At 52.0% G+C, this 18,944-nt stretch overlaps 5 protein-coding genes across 5 annotated transcripts; 3 read left to right on the plus strand and 2 right to left on the minus strand.

Annotated features, from left to right (window-relative positions):
• Window positions 1-1,383: 1,383 nt before the first annotated feature.
• TrAFT101_006028 (uncharacterized protein) lies at window positions 1,384-5,874 on the minus strand. The gene is made up of 3 exons (XM_024905638.2): window positions 4,597-5,874; window positions 4,453-4,529; window positions 1,384-4,388 (listed from the first exon to the last, which is right to left on the minus strand). The coding sequence occupies exons 1-3, from the start codon at window positions 4,630-4,632 to the stop codon at window positions 1,592-1,594; spliced, it is 2,910 nt and encodes a 969-aa protein (XP_024760552.1). The 5' UTR covers window positions 4,633-5,874; the 3' UTR covers window positions 1,384-1,591.
• A 659-nt stretch (window positions 5,875-6,533) lies between these two features.
• Window positions 6,534-9,534, plus strand: TrAFT101_006029 (uncharacterized protein). The gene is made up of 4 exons (XM_024900159.2): window positions 6,534-7,042; window positions 7,112-7,128; window positions 7,213-7,323; window positions 7,392-9,534. The coding sequence occupies exons 1-4, from the start codon at window positions 6,928-6,930 to the stop codon at window positions 9,177-9,179; spliced, it is 2,031 nt and encodes a 676-aa protein (XP_024760553.1). The 5' UTR covers window positions 6,534-6,927; the 3' UTR covers window positions 9,180-9,534.
• Window positions 9,535-10,402: 868 nt separating this feature from the next.
• Window positions 10,403-12,227, plus strand: TrAFT101_006030 (uncharacterized protein). Its single transcript, XM_066127638.1, has 3 exons — window positions 10,403-10,854; window positions 10,933-11,417; window positions 11,482-12,227. The coding sequence occupies exons 1-3, from the start codon at window positions 10,777-10,779 to the stop codon at window positions 11,687-11,689; spliced, it is 771 nt and encodes a 256-aa protein (XP_065983751.1). The 5' UTR covers window positions 10,403-10,776; the 3' UTR covers window positions 11,690-12,227.
• TrAFT101_006031 (uncharacterized protein) lies at window positions 12,216-14,224 on the minus strand. The gene is made up of 2 exons (XM_024902547.2): window positions 13,886-14,224; window positions 12,216-13,826 (listed from the first exon to the last, which is right to left on the minus strand). Exons 1-2 carry the CDS (start codon window positions 14,006-14,008, stop codon window positions 12,306-12,308), a joined length of 1,644 nt encoding a protein of 547 aa, XP_024760555.1. The 5' UTR covers window positions 14,009-14,224; the 3' UTR covers window positions 12,216-12,305.
• Window positions 14,225-14,405: 181 nt separating this feature from the next.
• Window positions 14,406-16,466, plus strand: TrAFT101_006032 (uncharacterized protein). The gene is made up of 2 exons (XM_024900248.2): window positions 14,406-14,732; window positions 14,802-16,466. The coding sequence occupies exons 1-2, from the start codon at window positions 14,562-14,564 to the stop codon at window positions 16,119-16,121; spliced, it is 1,491 nt and encodes a 496-aa protein (XP_024760556.1). The 5' UTR covers window positions 14,406-14,561; the 3' UTR covers window positions 16,122-16,466.
• The last annotated feature ends 2,478 nt before the right edge of the window (window positions 16,467-18,944 follow it).

Here is an 18,944-nt window from a genome sequence, read left to right on the forward strand (position 1 = left end):
GTCGTTGCGAGTGGAGGCCGCGAGGGCTTAGAATAGACTTCCAAGGTTAAATGTTCCCGCAATTACCCCTGCCAGCGCCCCTCTCGGAATCCACCCTGCAGTGTCTGCATCTCAAAGCCATACGGCTTGGATCTGGCTCGCCTTCTTCACCGTACGTGCGAGGATAGAGCACACAGTATTGGGTTCAGCGAGCGAGAAAGCAAACTACGGCGAGCTGGAGGCCATTAGATGGCAGCTAGATCATTTAGCTTGCATAGCTGTTGCCAATGAGATGCGGCAATTTGACTGGGGAAAAAAACATCGTATTTCATCCATCCACCAAATCACGAACAGCCGGGCATCTAAGGTGAGGCCCTGCCGTGATGCATCGATCGCGTCGTCCTGTCGGAACATTTCCAGCGTCGTTCCGGCTCGGTATCCCTCTTTCGTCCTCACCTTACAAGCTTTAGAACACCACCAAGCCGTTTTCGAAGGAATCAAACTCGTGGATTCCATTTCAACGTGCGCCGCCACCCAGGAGCTCCCCAGCCCGCACTGGTCCCAAAACCCACAGCAAAGCCTCTGATCTTCAGGGGCCATCACCCTCTTCGTTCGTTCCAGCGGCGCATGGGCAAACCGCCCCGGCACAGCGTTTGCCGCTGCCACGCAGAACCAGCGCTCTTAATCTGGGGACCCTAAAGAAGCTTGTTGGCCAATGTTAATGCCGCTAGGTTTTAACCGAAGCCTGTGATCGGCGGTTTCTTCTGGTCTTTTCGAGACATTCTGAGATGCGGAAATTTGAATCGTCGTGGCGATCTTGCTCTTGCTTGTCAGCTGGTGCATGCTCCCATGCAATGGACAAAAAACAACGTCCGTCCGTCACTATAGATCTGATGTGATGAGCGGTGGTGTTTTCTACATGCCCCTATACTCCTTGGCTACTACCTTGTGCCTCCATTAATCTCCTATCGGATTCTTGGAATAATGCCTGTGAAGCTTCCATTATCAAAATGAAGTTTCATACGCATTATGGATACAACCTAAAGATAGTACGGGGATAACCGATCAGCTGCTCTCTCCTTATCTCTCTATGCCATGGAATAGTCCAAACAGGATTGGTGGGTAGCTTTCAACTACATACCAGAAAATCCATGTTGCCTGAAAGTGACGCAACTGGTCCTCCATGTCACCAGACCAGTGTCTTCACCTCCTCTTTTCCTCCCCGGCTCAAGATCCAGATTGCGATCTGCCAAGAACACAACTCATTGTCCATCTCTGTATCAAACAGTCTCACTGTCCTCTCCACCTACTCCGTAGCCTTGCCTACTTGCATACCTCTGTCACAATCACACACACAATATCACACACAAAACGGTTGAGCGGGGAAAGCAGACAGTCTAGCAAAGTTGCAAGTCATAAGAGGTCGTAATATTCATACTTCATATTTATATCCCATCCCACCCTTTATAATCTAATTCTTGATCTTTCCAGCAGAGAAGAGGCAAAGGGGAAGGGGAAAGGAAGAAAGAAACACAAAGCTCATAGTCTTTAAAAGAACCGCTTCTACCGCCATTATTTACCCAAGGAAGCAATAACACTGCCCGAAAAAGCTCTACTCCCCAGGCGCGCTGAATATCTCTTCAACGCCAGTCCAGGCGCCGCGGGCACGCTCCTCCCAGTAACTCTCCTTGCCAGTCTTAATCCTCCATACTTCCTCTCCTTCCGGGGACTCGTCCGCCTTGACGAACCACCTGGGCTTGTGCACTTCACCTCGCTCCTCCGTGACACGGCGACGGGCTCGCTGTGCTTCCTCGAGCTTCACCTTCCAAAGCTCGGCTTCGTCTAGGTTACCCTGCTCGGCGAGACGCTGATCAGGACGCAATCTGCAGTCGGTTGGTGGTAGTTTGCCCTTCTCAATCTCCGTGATTTCGTTCAGCGAGGCTGCGAATGCCGTCATACCGTAGGTCTGTGTAGGGTTGTCAACCATGCTGCCGACGCGCCAAATCTCTTCACCGCCAGATTTTCCAGGACCGGCCGTCTTGAGTCCTCCTGTCCAGGTACCAGTCAAGCCGCTGCCCGTGTTGCTGCCCTTGGGATCAAATGTCTCCACATTGACATCTTCGGCCCTTCCGCCAAACATGCCCTTGCTTCTAAACTCAACAGCTGCTTTGTGGCCTGTTGAGTCATTTACTACATTCATCGTCCCGACGGGCTCCACATACTTCTCCCCCATTACAACGTTTCGCAAAAACATGGTAGCAATGTTCCACGAGTACAGCTCGTCAGATCCGTCTGGTAGACGGAGCACCACTCTGACACGTCCATCAGTCGTAATCTCGGCACTTTTACCCCAAAACTTCTGACCCGGAGCGGCAGATTGAGAAAGCGACCAACTGGCTGACTCGGCCTGCATGGCCAATTTGACAGGTCGATGCTGAACCTTCTCCACGAGCAACCGGAATCCTCCGGGTATCTCCTTGCTCGAGCGAACCAGCTCAAACGTCTCGCCTAGCAGAGGATTAAACGGTTTGCGGATAGCTCGCTCCTTGGCACGGCCACTGCTAAACTGTGAGACAGCAAAGGCGGTAACATACAGCAGTCGCTCGGTTACCGATCCACGCTTAACGGCTTGGTCCAAAAGCTGCGCGTATTCCAACTGCTCGGCAATCTTCTGTAGCAAAGAAATCGGCTCGTTTGCGGAAACTGGCATGCTAATGGTGCTAAGATCTTTGCCGACATTCTTTCGGACGAATGCAATCAGACTAGGCGGCAAAACCATGGCAGGCGGTATGCCAGTTCTGCGGGAAACAACGACATCAAGAGGCAGAGGACTAAGACTCTTTGGCTTGGCTGGGAACAGCGCATTGGCGCCCCCATTTCGCACTTCCTCTTCTTCCACAGACGAGATGGACGAGCCATCGTGAGATGAGGCATCGTCACCTTCAGCTTCAGACTCGTGCGTCTCATCGTCGCTAGCATCAATCTTGACGACGCTTGCGCCGGCGGCATCTTCCGCGTCAAAGAACTCATCTCCAGTAGAGGTCGTATCCAAGCTCAGGCGGGAGGCAGCATCAGCTGATTTGGGCACCGGCAGTCGACGTCGTTTGCTGTTGTTGATAAGAATGGTAAACTCGCTGACAACAGAGTCCAAATCGGCTAGCAGGGCCGCACAGTGATCCTGCAAAGACTTTTCTTCTTGTGTCGCTCCCTTAGATCTGCGTTTATTCGAATCATCATGATCTTCGCCAGGCGAAAAGTGAGGGTGTAATCCCGGAGGACTCGATACGGAAGAGCTAGATTTGCGTTTCCAGAATGACTTCCGCTCTGCTCCGTCGCCGTTATCTTCGATAGCGCTCCCCGATTGGCTCTGGAGATGATGGGACGATGACGAAGTCGGTCTTGGCAGAGCCGCAACCTCCTTGGTCAAACGGCGCAGTGCGTCACGAGTCCCAACCACGCGGCTAACTAGGGTCTCGACCTGCTGCCATTCCACCTCCTCATCACGGCCTACATGGTTGCCGGTAGAATTTTTGTTATCCTGTAGAGTGCGATGATCAACCTGTAGGCCAAGTTTTGGCTGCTGTGGCAAGCTTTCGAGTCCTCTGGCCAGTTTACTTGCTTTCTCGAGGGCTCGGGCCCATTCTTGGAATTCTTTATCGTTGGGTGCCTTGAGGTGCCATACTTCTGCGCCCGAGTCTATGCTGATTTCCCTTCGCCTCTCATCAGCAGCAATGGCAGCCAAGCTAAGAGGGATAGCACCACGAAGGGCAGAGGAGTTGCGGTTGTAGTAATATGACAAAGTGCAGGTAGAGTAATCGAGAGAAAAATAGCGGCGGGCATATCCTTGTCCCTTCTTTCTTCGGCGCTTTGAGAGCGTTCCAACATGATAGTTGGCTGGGGCAGTTGATTCGGACATGTTGCGGGCATGGCCCTTGCTTGGGTGGCTATGGAAGCTATCCACAGAAGCAGAAGGGTCGGCCTCTTGAGGCGGGCTGGTATGTACCCCCAGGCTGGTCTGGCTAGCATTCGGCATCTGGAGGTTTGGGAGGTGGTTGGCACTCTGGGGGGCGGCGCCGGTGGGATACGTCAGGACAACAAAAGTCGCTGTCTTGGACGTCTGCTTGGAGAATGTGTTGTCAAAGACCAAGCCATACATGCCCGTCTGCCCCAGGGGAACATCGTAGGCCCCCATGGATACCTTGTCCGCCTCGCACTTCCCAAACCATTTTATTGATATAAAGCCCTTGCTGGAGAGAAGCTCTTGGGCTGTGACGTCTTTCTTAGCAAATCGGCTCGCTTTGCCCTCATCAACCCCTTGCGTGTGGGGTGCATTGGGCTGAAGGTCGTCGCCGGTCGTGGAAGAGAGGCCTGTGGCGCCGCTGCCAGGGTGCTTGACGATACCGAAGTTTCTAGATGGTTTTATAATTAGCTATAGTTGCAGCAAGCTACATTGGCTCTTTTGCCGCTGCTCACATTGACTTTTTGTGTGGTTGTACGCTCCAGGAGAGAGTGTTCCCCTCCTCGACTTTGACCCATCGCACGATGTAGGACTATGCGATTCTGTCAGCCATTTACAGCTCATGATATTGGTAAGGGGAGAGAATTGAGCGGCCTTACCCTGCTGTGGACCTCTAGTCTCTCGATGCCAGCCATTGTTGTTGAAATGGGTCAACCAGAGACTCGAAATGTCGGGGGTGGAACAGAAGGTCGCGAAACAAGCTGCGTGTTTTAAGGCTCTTGTTCCATTGCAGAAACGCCCGCTATCGTAGGTTTGCAGTCGGGCTAGTCGGTTAGGATCCAGACACAGCTAAGACAAGCTGACCGAGCAAATAAGTAAGATTGCGTGTGGCTGGGAAGCGTCGCCAGAGTCGAGGTTTTGAGCGAGATTGAGCTGAAGCTAGAGCTGGAGACGGTACTGACACGTTAGCAGTCGGACTCAACAAGTTGCGGGTAGCTTCGCACTGCGGGTTGCGTCTCGGGGGAGCGTACGGGGCTGTGGCTGGGTATATGAGCGCGCAACCGTGCAGTGGGTTTCATCCGGTGGCTGTGGCCGGGGGTCTTATTCAGCGCAGGCAGCACAGCAGCTCAGCATCGCCGTAAGCCCGTGCTCTTGTTAGTGGCATACAGATCCATTCAAGGCACTCGTATAGCATGCAATGGACTGGGCACAGCCGTCAGCATCCATCAAGTAGGGGTCCTCCTGTACTAATAGATGTCCGGCCCTGTCGACGCGAGGTTGGGAGCAGCGGCGACAGGCGGAAAAGCGGACCTGGCAACGGCGGACTGAGGGTTCGCGCAAGGCACGGGCAGCGTAGCGGATGCGTCCAGGCCATTTAGCTGGGCGTTGACAAATTTCGCTTCCAGAGGCGTCGGCCGGCTCGTGAGCGACCTTTTTTTCTTTTGCTCTTTTCTTTTTGTCATCCGCACGAGCTAGAATAGGGGACTGCTGCGCTTACCAGAGGCCCTGCGTCAGTGGCACCATCGCGGCGTCGAGGGGCTCCGAGGCCCGGGCTTTGCTATTGATCCTCGGAAACTGCTTAACCTGGAATATTCCGAATACTCGACGTCCGAAAAAACCCTGATAGGTCGGCATGGCCGGGCCTCGGGTCCATGAGCACGTGGGTGACAGCATCTCGGGAAATAGTATTTTGCATTATATAGCAGCGGTATGTGCCGGATCTTGACTCAGTGATGCCGGTGCTGGTGCCGTCACTCTTGATCGAGTCTGGCGAGAATTACTAAAGAGGAGAGAGGGCGAAGATGAACCGGGAACAAATGAATTCGCAAAATTTTCCAATAGTTCCGAAAAAGAAGTATACAAATTGCCTACTCGTCATCATGTGCAGACCTCAAGTTTCAGGGAGATCAATGGTCTTGGCTCGAAATATCCTGTTCTGCTGTCACTCGCTTGAGTGCGCGTTCTAATAAAAGATCAATTCGCAAGCGCTTTGACATCACCGTTGGATTGAGTGCTAGATGGGGTCAATGCTGACAGAATGGGTGGGCAGCGCAGCCAATCGTCGGTCTGTGCCTGCTACTCCTACTCCTACTCCTACTCAGACCAACCATGGCACTGCTGCCAAGCAATGAGCCTAGATTGGGCTTGTGAGCTTTGCTTCCCATCGCCGGTGGTTCATCCGCACATGGCGCCCACATTCCGCCTCTCCAAGCAGCCGTTTTGAATTCTCATCAGCCTTATCGATTAGCCCCGCCACTCCGGTTCTTCGTCGGTGTCTTCCAGCGCGTATTGCTCGGGGTGGCGCTTGGCGCCCAAATACGAAGCAGAGGCTCTGGAGCGCTCCCAAAACACCGCTGAAGCGCTGGGCCGGCGGGCCGCTAACTTCCCTGAGCACAGGCTTCTGCAGGCCCTGAGCCCAGCGCTTCTATGGAACAATGTCCTTCCCCACATGCGCTGTGGCGCTGTGTCTTGGCTAGGCTGCGCTGGTCGTGTGGCATCTGCAGGCTAAAATGAAAGACGGGTAATGATTCGATGCTTCTCCTTTTCCCCAGTGGATAAGTCAGGAATCGAATCGCAACACCCATGAGTCGCTCGCCTCGCTAGCACCATTTCTTCGCTGCTTTCGCATCGTCTCTTTTTCTACTTGGATTTAGCCGTTGGGGTTCTTTTTTGGTTCCTTGCTTTTGTTTCTCTGCCATCTGCAGGTTGCCTGGTAGCATCGTCAATATCCTCAGCGAAGCCCAGTTTGCCAGCTTCTGCGCGGCCCCTCCTTGCCTGCCTCCATCGCCATGACCCTGGTCTGATTCCAAAGCCTCATCTTACAGCCCGCCAGCCGTCAAAAAATCAATCAAACCCGCCTGGGTCTCTGATTGCTTGGGTACAACGGAGCACCCCGGTCTTCCCACACCGAAGCTTTAACACGCGCACGCAGTCCCTTCCGCTACTCTCGCTTGTCAACCAAGTAATAACCAGACAGAGACGACGGCGTCATGACGGGGGCATTGAGCAAGCGCCAGCAGGCGCGTAACGAGGCGATTCTACAAGAGCTGGTACATTCCGTGCCGGGCAATGACCAGTGCGCCGACTGCCACGCGCGGAATCCATGTATGCATCTGCGTCTCTCTGTTCACACATCTGGTACAACCACTTGCTAACCACAACTCTGTGTCACAGCCTGGGCATCATGGAGCGTACGATATCCCTCTCTCGATGGGCCTTTGCCGGTCGCCCGCGTTATAACTTGAAATGGCATGTGCTAATGATGCGATTTACAGCTGGGCATCTTCCTGTGTATGCGATGCGCGACAATTCATCGAAAGCTGGGCACGCACATATCCAAAGTGAAGTCGCTAAGTATGGATTCTTGGACAAACGAACAAGTCGACGTGAGTGAACACCGTTCTTTGCCTTTGAGCTCGTCAATGTCTTTGATGCTGATTTGGTTTGGTTACAGAATATGCGAAAGGTGGGCAACGTTGCTTCTAATAAAATATACAATCCCGAGAAGAAAGAGCCATCGATCCCCATCGATGTAGATGAAGCAGACTCGGCAATGGAGAGATTTATTAGACAAAAGTACGTCAACACCGCCGCTGGTCAGGGTGGGAGGCTCAAGAAACCACAACTGGATGAAGCCACTCCTCCGCCGCCCCCGCCCAAGAATTCCAAGTTCGGGTTCAGGTCAGCCTCGTCGATATTCCCACTATCTTCCCGGGCGAAGAAGGAGGCCAAGGCGGCCGCCGCACAGGAGCTTGCGAATTCCAGTCATTCATCGAACCATGCAAACAAGCAATCGAAAGTCTTTGGCGCTGCTGTGGATTACGGCCAGGGCGATACGGATAAGAAGCTTGCGAGACTACGAGATATGGGTTTCCAAGATGATCAACGAAACGCAACTATTCTGAGAGGAGTTAACGGCAATTTGGAGCGTGCTGTTGAGGCGCTCGTTCGTCTCGGCGAGGGTGATGGACAATCGCCAGGACCCGTCCCGCCAGCAGCTGAGCGAACTTTGCGAACTTCAAGGTCATTAACGCCCGTGGGTTCGAATCCTGCAGGACTCAATCTAGGCTTAAGTGTACCACACAAGGACACGACTCCAGAACGACCGACGACAGCAACGGCAGCGTCCACGAACCCCTTCGATATCTTCCCCCCGGCCCAGCCAGCGACAGCCCATTCTACTGGAACGCTTCAAACCAACAACCCTTTCATAACCTCGACGAATCCCTACGGAGCTCCAGCGCAGCAGGCCAACCTTGTCACCCAAGCGTTTCAGAATATGTCCTTGTCTCCAGCAGCCCAGTCGCTGTTCCCTCATCACACTGGCGGAGTGACCTCGCCGCAGCAGCATCATCAGTACTCGGTGTATCAGCCACAGCAAGGTGCTCAGCCGCCAATTCCTCAACAATATCAGAATCTGGGCTTCCAAAGCAGCATGACGTACCCTCAGCCTGCTGCACAACCCCTGGCACCTCAGCAAACGGGCTATAATCCGTTTTTCACGCAGCCGCAGCCCGTATTCCAGCAACAGCAGCCGCAGCAGCAGCAGCAGCAGCAGCCGGCGCCTCAGCAAAGTCTATCACTAAATACTAGTCAGGCTGCAGCATATGGAAACAATCCCTTCACACGATCTCCGACCAGGATATCCTCGCCTTCTCTCACGCAAATCCCGGAGCAATCTCTGCCTACCATGTTCCAGAGCCCCATGCCACTACAGCCTCATTTGACTGGGACAAACCCCTTTTTGAACAATGGCGTACAGTACCAGCAGCAGCAGCAGCAGCAGCAACAGCCCCAATTCTTTGGACAACAGCAACAACAGCCTCAGTTCTTTGGACAGCAGCACCAACAGTACTACCAGCCCCAGCGCCAAGATAAAGCGTCTATCCTGGCTCTGTATGGTCAACCGCAGGCAGCACGCCCTACGGCTTCTGAGCCCAATATGCACGCACAACCGCCAGCTATTCCGGAGGATAGGGTTATGCCAGCTCAGCCAATGCAGCCAATGCAGTCCATGCAGCCCGTGGCAGCTCCGGCACAGTCACCTTTAGTCACCTCGCAGCCCACTGCGGGTAACAATAACCCATTCATGAAGAGTGGGCCTCCGGTGGCAGCCCCAGACCCTTTTGCCACAGATCGGAAGATTAGCAGAGAAAGCATGAACTTGGGGATGGACCTGGCATGGACAAACGGGCGTCATAGCCCTGATGCCTTTGCAAGCCTCAGTGCGAGATATGGATGAGTAAGAGGAAGAGCTGGAGAGAATTTGTGTGAATTTTGCCTTGCCTTGCCTTGCCTCTTTTTCTTTTTTTTTTTTTGTTTCTTTTTTCCTATTTAAATCAGGCGCATATGCCAAAGCAATGGGCTTGGCACATTTGTTTATTTGTATATGCTTTGTGACATTGGGCTTCAGAGGGTCATGAAAATCTATACCTGATAAGTCGTTTGGGTAGCGAGACGGATGGTCAAAGAGCCCATCTGCTTTGGTAGGATGTAAGTAGTGGTCATAGCAGACATGAGGATGTACATTTGAGGACTGTATAGGAGTCTGCAAATGCAGATATTTTACCCTTTTTAATTTCGTATCTCGTTCCGTATTGAAATCTCTTGTTGATACCTCTGAGGATCGAGACGAACACTCGCACTGTCTTATAACACCACTAAGCGTATCACGTTGCCGGCAACAGTATTAAGATGTTAGTTCAAAATGGGGCTTGGCCGTATCTCTAGAATCGTCTAAGTTCTAATTGTGCAAGAACCCGGAGGAGAATATTTAGTCAGATGGTAGTATTGAGATCCCATGACGGGCGGCGTCTGTGTCGGCTCAGAGACGAGTTTCAACTAGACGCTGTTTGAGGCTTCTCGTCACTAGCTCTCGTCTCTAGCCTCGCTCTAAGCACGCAGAGCTAGAGCAAGCCTGGAGCTAACGGCTAGAGCCCCCTGTGATTAATCAATCCTGTAGAACACCCACGTCGAATACGGGAGCAATGTAGGCACTTTGATGCACTCTCTCTGCATACCCCAGTTGAGCATCAACCGACCAACCCCCTATTGCCACAGACGAATCGCTGCATACGAGTAATATAGCCGGGCGAGGGCCTTGGCAGCGCAGCATTTCGTCATCTCGGCCTGTCACCGCGGAAGCTCGGTGCCACAGCCAGCAGCAAACACAGTATTGGCGTCGCACTGTATTATTGCACGCAGTCTGTGCCGCCCGAGACAGTGTGCACAGGCCCGAAACCGTGCATCAGAGCGGCCCAACATGTGGGCTTGGCGACCCGGATGATTGGCACCGAAAGCGCCGCTGAACCGCTGTAAGCGGGCTGCTAACTCATGCTACTAGAAGCGTCCAGTCAGCAGCAGAAAGGGAGCCACACAGGGCCTGTTAAAGTTCGCAGCACACGCACTTCCTCTCCTCTCCTCCGCTTTTTTTTCTCTTTTCTTCTTCACACTCCAAAAGTCAAATTTCCTCTACACCAACCACATCGAAAAACATTCGACAAAACGCCCGTTCGAGACATCCGCTCAACGAGAAAAAAAAAAAAAAAAAAAGAATTGGAAATACGATCTGTCAAGCATCTCCCAAAGCTATAAATTCCACAAGCACCAAATCGATTTTTCGATCAAGACCGCATTGAACGCTCCGCTGCGCTGCAACACCACCGCACCAACTTTCGCCACCCTCGGTCGACCTAGCTCTCAGCTCGGTATCTTTCCAGCAACGCCCAACCACCAGACTTCCCAGCAATCACCGTGGAACTCCATCGCAATGGCGCCAATGAGTAACCAAAGTATAAATTACAGTAGTAATTATGGCGAGGACTTGACTGCCCGTGTCAATGTCCTTGCCTCCTGCTACGTCGTTGACTCTTCCGCGAACCTCAAGGGCCTCCACTACTGCACTACGGGGGTCACAGGTACGTCCTAGTTTTACAGCTTCATACCATATAATATCGTATCATTAGGCTAATCTTCCCTCTTTGCCGTCTTTACAGGGGCCGAGTGGTATTCCTGAGGTTCCTTCCTCAGGTCTGCCCTCTCCTCCTTCAAGTCCCCCCCTCGCCGCATTAACCTCGTCCAACGAGCTCGCCCTTCTTCCTAAGCAGAAGAAGCGCGACATTCCAGGCCGCCGCCTGGAGCGACGAGGGGGGGCAGCACTCATGATCAGGGAAGAATGTGAGAGATTCTTCTGTGAGACCATGAAGACCGTGTTCCTTGGTGAGAGGAACCTGTCTATCCATGGCTCCGGCTTGACAGGTGCTTATTTGCAATCGCCGCCACCAGACAACCACCTCGCGGATCCATTCAACCAGGGCCCGGACGACGTTCCGGCTGGCCCGAGGATCGAGGCCTGGATGGAAGTCTGGGACTACGCTGGCGGATCGAGCTTCCGCGCCTTTGTGGCAGACGATGGAAAGGAGAAATCACTTTTCATCTTCTTCGACACCGAAGGCGTGCTAGGAAGAGACTTGAAAAAGGCGTAAGCATATACCTCCTCCAATATCTCAATCGCAATATATATCTGGTACTGACGCTCAATATAGTCTTATGGCGCTCATCGAACTTGCTGATGGTCCTCTGGCTTGTAGCCAGATCGTCACATGTCTTGACCGCCGCATGCCTGCGGACAATGCTCGCGACTTAATCAAGAGCCTTCAATGGGTTGGCTTCGACATGGCCACGCTGGATCACTGGGCTCACGACCTGGACGTGACGAGCAGCCAGTGGATCTTTATGGGTATGGAGCTCTAGTCTCCTCAGCCCAGTTACTTCAACTTTTTTCAACTTTTTTTCTTCTTCTTCTTTCTTTCGTTCTTTTTTTTCTGCGCATTTGTCACTGAGAGAACATGCATATTACCTCGTTTTGTAACCAGAATGATTTCATTTGCAATCTGTCTATTCGTTGTTTGATGGTGTTGAATGTGTATGACCAGCAAAGGAGCCAAACGGCGTTAGTAATGATTCCGCTTTTTTCGGTAGTTCTATTGACCTTGAACGGCATCATACTCTTCAAAGTTTCTTTTCTTTTTAGTTGGCGCTGTTGGTAATTTTTTTATTGTTGGTCATTGTTGTTGTTGTTTTCGTGCAAACTGCCTCTGAGAAAAGTGTCAACATTTTGTTTTCTGCATTTGGAGTCACGGCTCAAAAGGATTAGACTGTACGGAGTACTCCGGACGGGTTTAAGCCAAGCAGTAGTTATCAGTTATCAGGTAGTAGTTGCCAGTGATGGCTTGAGAATGGAATTTTTTTTTTTTTTCAAAGCTTTTTTATATTTTGAGCACAATCCAATCATTAACATACAAGTATCACATACCATACATGTGAATATTCTATAACAACTTTTCCCCCCCTACGTAACCATCTCTAATCATAGGTCTCCATCGAATTGTCGTACCAGTAAACCCTTCTCTTGTAGGAAATCCTTGACCTGTTTTACAGTGTACTCTCCTCTGTGGAACATGCCCGCGCCAAGAGCGGCATCCGTTGTAGTCTTTTCAAACACTTCCTCAAAGTGTCCTGGGTTACCAGCACCACTGGACGCAATGACGGGAATCTTGACGGCCATCTTCACCTGCTCGATGAGCTCAAGGTCGAAACCGCTGTTGGTGCCGTCCTTGTCGATGCAGTTGAGCAGAATCTCGCCGGCTCCCATGGCCTCGACGGCCTGTGTGAGCTCCACGACGTCCATGTCACGAGTTTCACGACCGCCCTTGATGGTACAGGCGTACCAGCAGAAGGCCTCGCCCTTGGGGCCGGGGAACTTGGTGTTGACGATGGCGTGGCGAGTGGCATCGAGCTTAGGGACATAAACGCGCTTGGGGTCTACGCTGACGACGACGGCTTGTCTGCCGTAGGCGCGAGAGATTTGCTCAATGGCGGTGTTGCCGAAGAGCTTCTTACCAAGGGAGTAGTATTCCTCAGCAGCTAGCACGGCATCGGATCCGATAGAGACCTTGTCGGCGCCAGACTTGAAGTACATGGTGGCAATATCCAGGGCTGAGACCTTGGTGCCATCGGTGTCCACGGTGTCGCGGATACCACCACCGATAGTAAGCGGCACGAAGACAGTCTTTGAAGTCTGTCGGAGAACCTCCAGCATAGGGAGGTCGGCGAGAGGGCAGTCGCGGAAGGAAGTGATGTTGAGGAAGGTGACTTCATCGGCGCCGGATTCGTAGTACTTCTTGGCCATCTCAACGGGCTTGCCCAGGTTCCGGACATTGCGGTCAGCGCCCTTTTCACGGACATCGTACTGGTCACCTTTTGTGACGACAAGATCGCCCTGGTCATTGGTTCGGACGTCAAGACAGGCAATGAGTCGGCGAGTGAGGCCGTCCTTGAACTCGGTTGACGCCGTGCCGGATGGCATATCGGCTCCGAGGTTTTGCGCTCCGGAGCCGGTCAAAAAGGCCCGAATTGTTCGGAGACCGGCAACGCCTGACTTCTCTGGGTGGAATTGGGTGGCATAGATGTTGCCTTTTGCAATGGCGCCGACGAAAGTCTCATTTCCGTAGGTTCCCGTCGCAACTGTCCAGCCTTGGGCTTCGAACTCGGCCTTGTTGTAAGGGGACTTGTAAGTGTGGACATAGTAGTATTTTGAGTCTGGGCTCAAGTCGTACATGACCTTGCCTCCAGTGTTGGCGTTGTTCCATCCAATGTGTGGTACTGATTTGTCGGAGTCATCAAACTGTGTGAGTGTAGAAGGAATCAGGCCGAGTCCGGGAACGTCAGGATCCTCTACTGAACCTTCAAAGAGGGCCTGGAGGCCAACGCAGATGCCCATAAATGGTTTGCCGGCTTCAATGTGCTTTTTAATGGCAGGCAAATAGCCTGCCTGGCCAAGCTGGGTCATACAGTGGCCGAAGTGGCCGACGCCAGGCAGAATGAGTTTCTGTCAGGAAGGGTGAGTAAGTGGTCCAATATTGGAGACTGGTTAAGGGCCATCCAAACCTCTGCCCTGGGCACATCTTCGGGAGATCTGACCCAGTCAACCTCGTAGCCCAGCTTCTCAATGGCATTAACCAGACTGCGGATATTGCCGGCCACGTAATCCAGGAGGTGAACCGTGGGCATCTTGCCCGCTGCTGTTTGCAAAAATGTTCCGCGGGGTTCTGACAATAAGTGAGATGCGAATAGTCGAAAGGCTCAGCCCCGTTGGTTTGTATACGCTGAACGAGCTATCTCGCGAGATTGAGGATGAGGCTCTGAGATTAAAGATATTTGTAGCCAAGGAATCCCCCCTTTGCAATTTGTGAGTCAAGCAGGAATCCGAGTCGAAGAGTCAATCACGATGGAGTGAGTCTCGAATTTCTTATCGTAGCCCTGATAACGGCAGTGAAGAGCGATAGCGGGGTCTAGTCTTGATCAGTTCGTGCGCTAAACCGAAAATGGACAGAGCAGGGTCGTATTGGACTTGTCAAGAGCTCCGCCAAAGCTATTAATGCTCTTTTCGCTCTACGTAATGGCGGCCTTGGCTTGAGGCTTGGTCGGGTTCACGCGTTTCGCGGTTGTCAATTGAAGCTCGAATTTAGGCGGACAACCCTTTTCAATCTATTTATCATCAGTCGCGATATCGAATTCCATTGCCAACCGTGCCTGTTCTTTGGGAAGGTACGCTGTATCCACCATGGCAGCCGCAGCGTCAAGCTCGACCTCAGAACCATTGGCAACAAAATCAACAGTGTCTCCATGGCTAGACGAGGAGCCTGGAGCTTTGCATGTCGATAAAGTCTTGGAACAGGTATCGCAGGATGATCAGGACGAGTGGGAATACGAATACTCCACGACTGAGACAGAAGTAAGATCTACAAGCTGCTGCACAATGAGGACTTCGAATTCTTTCATGCTAAATCACACCACTCCTTAGGTCTACTATTTAACGCTTGATCTATCATACCCAGAGTTCAAAGAACGCCCAGCAAAGGCCCATCATCATAGCCGTGGAGGGTATTACAAAAATTGGTCAGATCAGTACGCCGATAACAATAACGCAGACGTGAAGAACGACAAACATGTTGTTGGTCCACACGAACCAGGTCGTAACGAGGATAACAACGACGAAGAAGATGGCCAGGGCAATTCAGGAGCTGCTGAACCAGAAGAAGAGGTTCCAGAAGAAGAAGATGCACCAGGGGAAGAAGAGGAAAATGAAGAGGACGCGAATATCGACCCTCGTCTAAGAGCGATTAGCAACCCTACGAAAACTACGAAACCAGTGAAGAAGGACAAAGGGAAAGGGAAAGAGAAAGAGAAAGAGAAAGAGAGAGAAGACTCGGCTATGAAAGAGACGACTGAACCAGCAATAGATAAAGACTCCAGCGAACCTCTGGAAGAGATACAGATACTGGAACTCCACTCTCGCAACCCAATTATATCCTACAGAGGCCGAGTGTTTGAGGGCCAGTGGGCAGAAGTAATCGGGACAGAAGCGATTTTAGCAGATCGTGAGGCCAAAGATGCCGCCCAGCTACCTGCTCTTCGCCATCTTCCTGGCGGTGTAGATATCCTTGGAGCCAGCTCCTCACGTATCCTGACCACTGAAAAGACGTTAAAGCCCAAAGTGGCACAAGAGGACTCGTTAAAGGCTATTCGTGAGGAGTGGAACATTCGCATCCCCCCTGGGAAAGATAGGACGGGCGAGAGGGCGCAGCAGTTGCGCTTCCTAGAGAATCTCATCGCCCTCAAGAAGAAAAGGGGGGACGAAGATGAAGTTACCGTTTATGCGATGGATGGCGCTGGAAAGGATTTTGATGACAGAAAGGGTCCTGACTTCAAACCTCGCAGAAAAAAGCCCAGTCTTGGTGTGGAACAAAGCAATGGTGCTAGTCAGAGTGACAGAGGGGAACGTCGATATACAAGACGGAGCCAGGGCCGCCGGGGAGGCAGACGAAGGCGAGCTTCTGCTGTCAGAGGCATAGCAGCCGCAGCAGCAGATAGGGGCGTTTTCCCAACTCCCGACTCAACTACGCTATCTACACCGACGCCGAGCCACTGGGATGAACTTTTGGGAATACAGGGCGACGAAGATGATAACAATAATGACAGCCTCAGTGACATCGATGAGGACAGCGATGAATCGGCAAGAATGCGTACTGGCTTTGATGGCGAAGATGAAGATGACGACGAAGTTGAAGATGAGGATGAGGATGATGATGAAGACGACGGAGATGTGATAATGCTTGGCTAGGGTTACAGGGAGCATCTACTTCCTCACACTAACAGAGTCTGAATAGGCTCGTGCTGTACACTACATTGGACGTACACTACATTGGACGAAAAAAAAAATTTAACGCAAGCATTGGCACATGTTCGAAAAAAAAAAAGGAAGTTTAATGATTCCATGAGCGGTGATTATGAAATAGTATCATGTTTGGATGTCAACTTCAGCACTCTTAGCCATCTGAAGCTCTGCTTCTGCTACCCTTCAAAGGGTGGTATTGTACAGTAATCTTCAACGAATCTGATTTTGCCGACAACCAAGCCGTCGTCAACTTGGCTATTGCCTTTTCCCTAGCAAATTAGGGTAGCATCACTAGACACGCCGCTTTCTCAGTGGCTACGGATGACAGTCGAGCAAGAAACCATGGTAGGAATCTAATAGATGGCGAGCTCATGGCTATTTCATTGGAGGGATCAATATAGCAAACTTGTGTCTGTTCAATCGTCGTCGATATTCTCACTCTTCGCTTCCGGGTAAATACGCCCGAGAGTCATGTGTGACAATAAGCGAGTTGAAGATAGCCTTGCGTAATAAACTGCTAAATGGCGATAGGGCAGCGCTGGCCATTGGGCAGTCCCATGTGGTGGTCTAGGTAAAAGTGGTTTGCTAATGAGCTCTTGACTACTGCACGGCTGGGCGATCTCTTGGCGTTGAATATCAAGGGTTCACGGGATTAATCTATTAGGCGAGGCTAATCATGCACATGGTGAGCACGTTGTTATTCTATGTGCCAGCCGACTATCATTAAGATGTATCCATGTGCCGCATGTGTATCAAACACACTACCATTGGCCAGAGCCAAAGATCCGTGTCCGAATCGTGGAATTGAAAGGGCAGGCGTGAATACTCTTCGCGGTGGTTTTAAACTGGCATGGCTGCATGGATACAATCACGATCAACGCAGATGCCAGTCTAAAGATGCGATTCCGCCCCACGGTCGAAGTACTGAGACTTTGATCATCTCGATGTATGGCCAAGAAGAGAACCCTGGGAGGATCGTGCTAGCGCGTGCTAGCTTACGAGTACGACGTAGTCTATTAGAGGGCCAAGCTTAGCATCCATCTTCATATTTGGGCTGGTCTTCAGTCCTGACACATGAAGCGGGCGGAATCGGTCCTGGGCTGGAAAATGTACGACCCAACCAGCATGTGAAAGTATCAATTACTCCTATTTAGTACCTACCGGACAGTATCATAGTCCGCGGCAACGAGTCTATAAACAGCAGAGGCTGAGCAAGGCCGCGCAACAAGTAAGCATGCCGTTTCACGTAAACGCTAAGCCTTGGTGGCATGCGAACCAAGGTTCCCGGCTGCATATACGGATACAGGTACCTGAGCTTAAAGAGATTTTGACGAGATGGTCGGGATTGAAAAGTGGCGACCGTGAGAAAAGACTAGAGATATCAATGGAAGTAGGCGCACCAGCAGCCAGTGAAATGCCTCAATGCAACAATCGGTAGTAGCATTCGCAGTCATCTGTCCAACATGACTTGGATAGAATCAGCCGTCTCCAGAGTCGCGGTGCCTGTTTCTCTCTAGCCTTTGGTCTTCACGTCGTCCTTGTGATTCATGCATGAATGACGTACCATCCTCTTTACATTTCTGAGAGTATTACATGATCTGGTGAGAGCGGAAGATCTGACGTTAACGTGGAAGCGCCGGGTGAGGCCGAGGAATGTGCGAATTGGCCCGGCTGGAACAGATACACCAAGAGCAGATACAGGCACAATTAGCAGTAATGCCGAATATTAATCACAAATCAACGGATATGATATGCGTTCACGGCAAATCGTTCCATGCGCTTGATCGAATGACCATTACTACTTCGCGTCTGTATACAGGGTAAGGTAGCCGGCAAACTACGTGTCCTGCAGTAGGTTGATATGACGAACCTTCTGTGGACGACCTACAGTATACACTAAGGCTCTCGGGGGGAGTCCGGCTAGCGGGGAGAGTTCATGTGGAAGTGGGGGCTGCGGAAGTGGGCGAAGATGTGAAGCAGAAGCGGAAACTCGCAATGTCGGGAGGAGCGAGAACAAGCCCTTTAGCTGATTCGGATATCATGCGGCAAAGTGAAGCAAAAGGTGTTGGACGTACGTGTGCACGAAGCAATACCTACGTAATGTGAGCACCTAGCAGAGGCTCTTGTTTGGCTTGCAGCACACTAGCAGTAGCAGATGTTAGTTGTCCCGGTGCATTCTAGACTGCCGAGTAGTACCGCTACTTGGAGGCGCAAGAAGTGCCAAAGTGCTTACTTGAGGTGAGTAGGGAAGGAGAGACGGAGGGCAGTCGTGGCGCCGATGCATGCGGGTCTTGGCGAATCCTAAGGCGACATGATTGGCCGCAGAAGGGGGCAGGCGCGGCACCTTGGGCTTGGCTTCCTGTCAGGGCGGCTCAGCCGGACAGTCCTTGCAGAGTTTGAGGGGTCCACGCGCCTTGCTGGCTTCGTACTCGGACTCAGGCGCTGGGCCGGGGCGGTCAGGCATCGCTGCGAGGTAGCGGTACATGGCCCTACGGCTGCAGCGTATTGGTTCTGGCGTCCCAAGGCTCCGAACGATGCCGAGCCCACTAAAACAGGCGCCTAGGGCCAACCACGCCGCCGCGTGGCGCTCGATTCGAACGTGTTGCCCAGTGCTAGCCAGGTATCTCTACTTCTGGCGGTGTTCCGGTACGCCCTGAATCTATTATCATTACTCGTACAGGTACGCCTGGCCGGTGCCGGTGGAGGAGCGGGCCACCTGCCGCCCAAATGCCTGCATGTACCTGGACTCTTGCGGCCACAAGTACCGCG

This window comes from Trichoderma asperellum, chromosome 3, assembly GCF_020647865.1.
Source record: "Trichoderma asperellum chromosome 3, complete sequence".
In the NCBI taxonomy this organism is placed as follows: domain Eukaryota; kingdom Fungi; phylum Ascomycota; class Sordariomycetes; order Hypocreales; family Hypocreaceae; genus Trichoderma; species Trichoderma asperellum.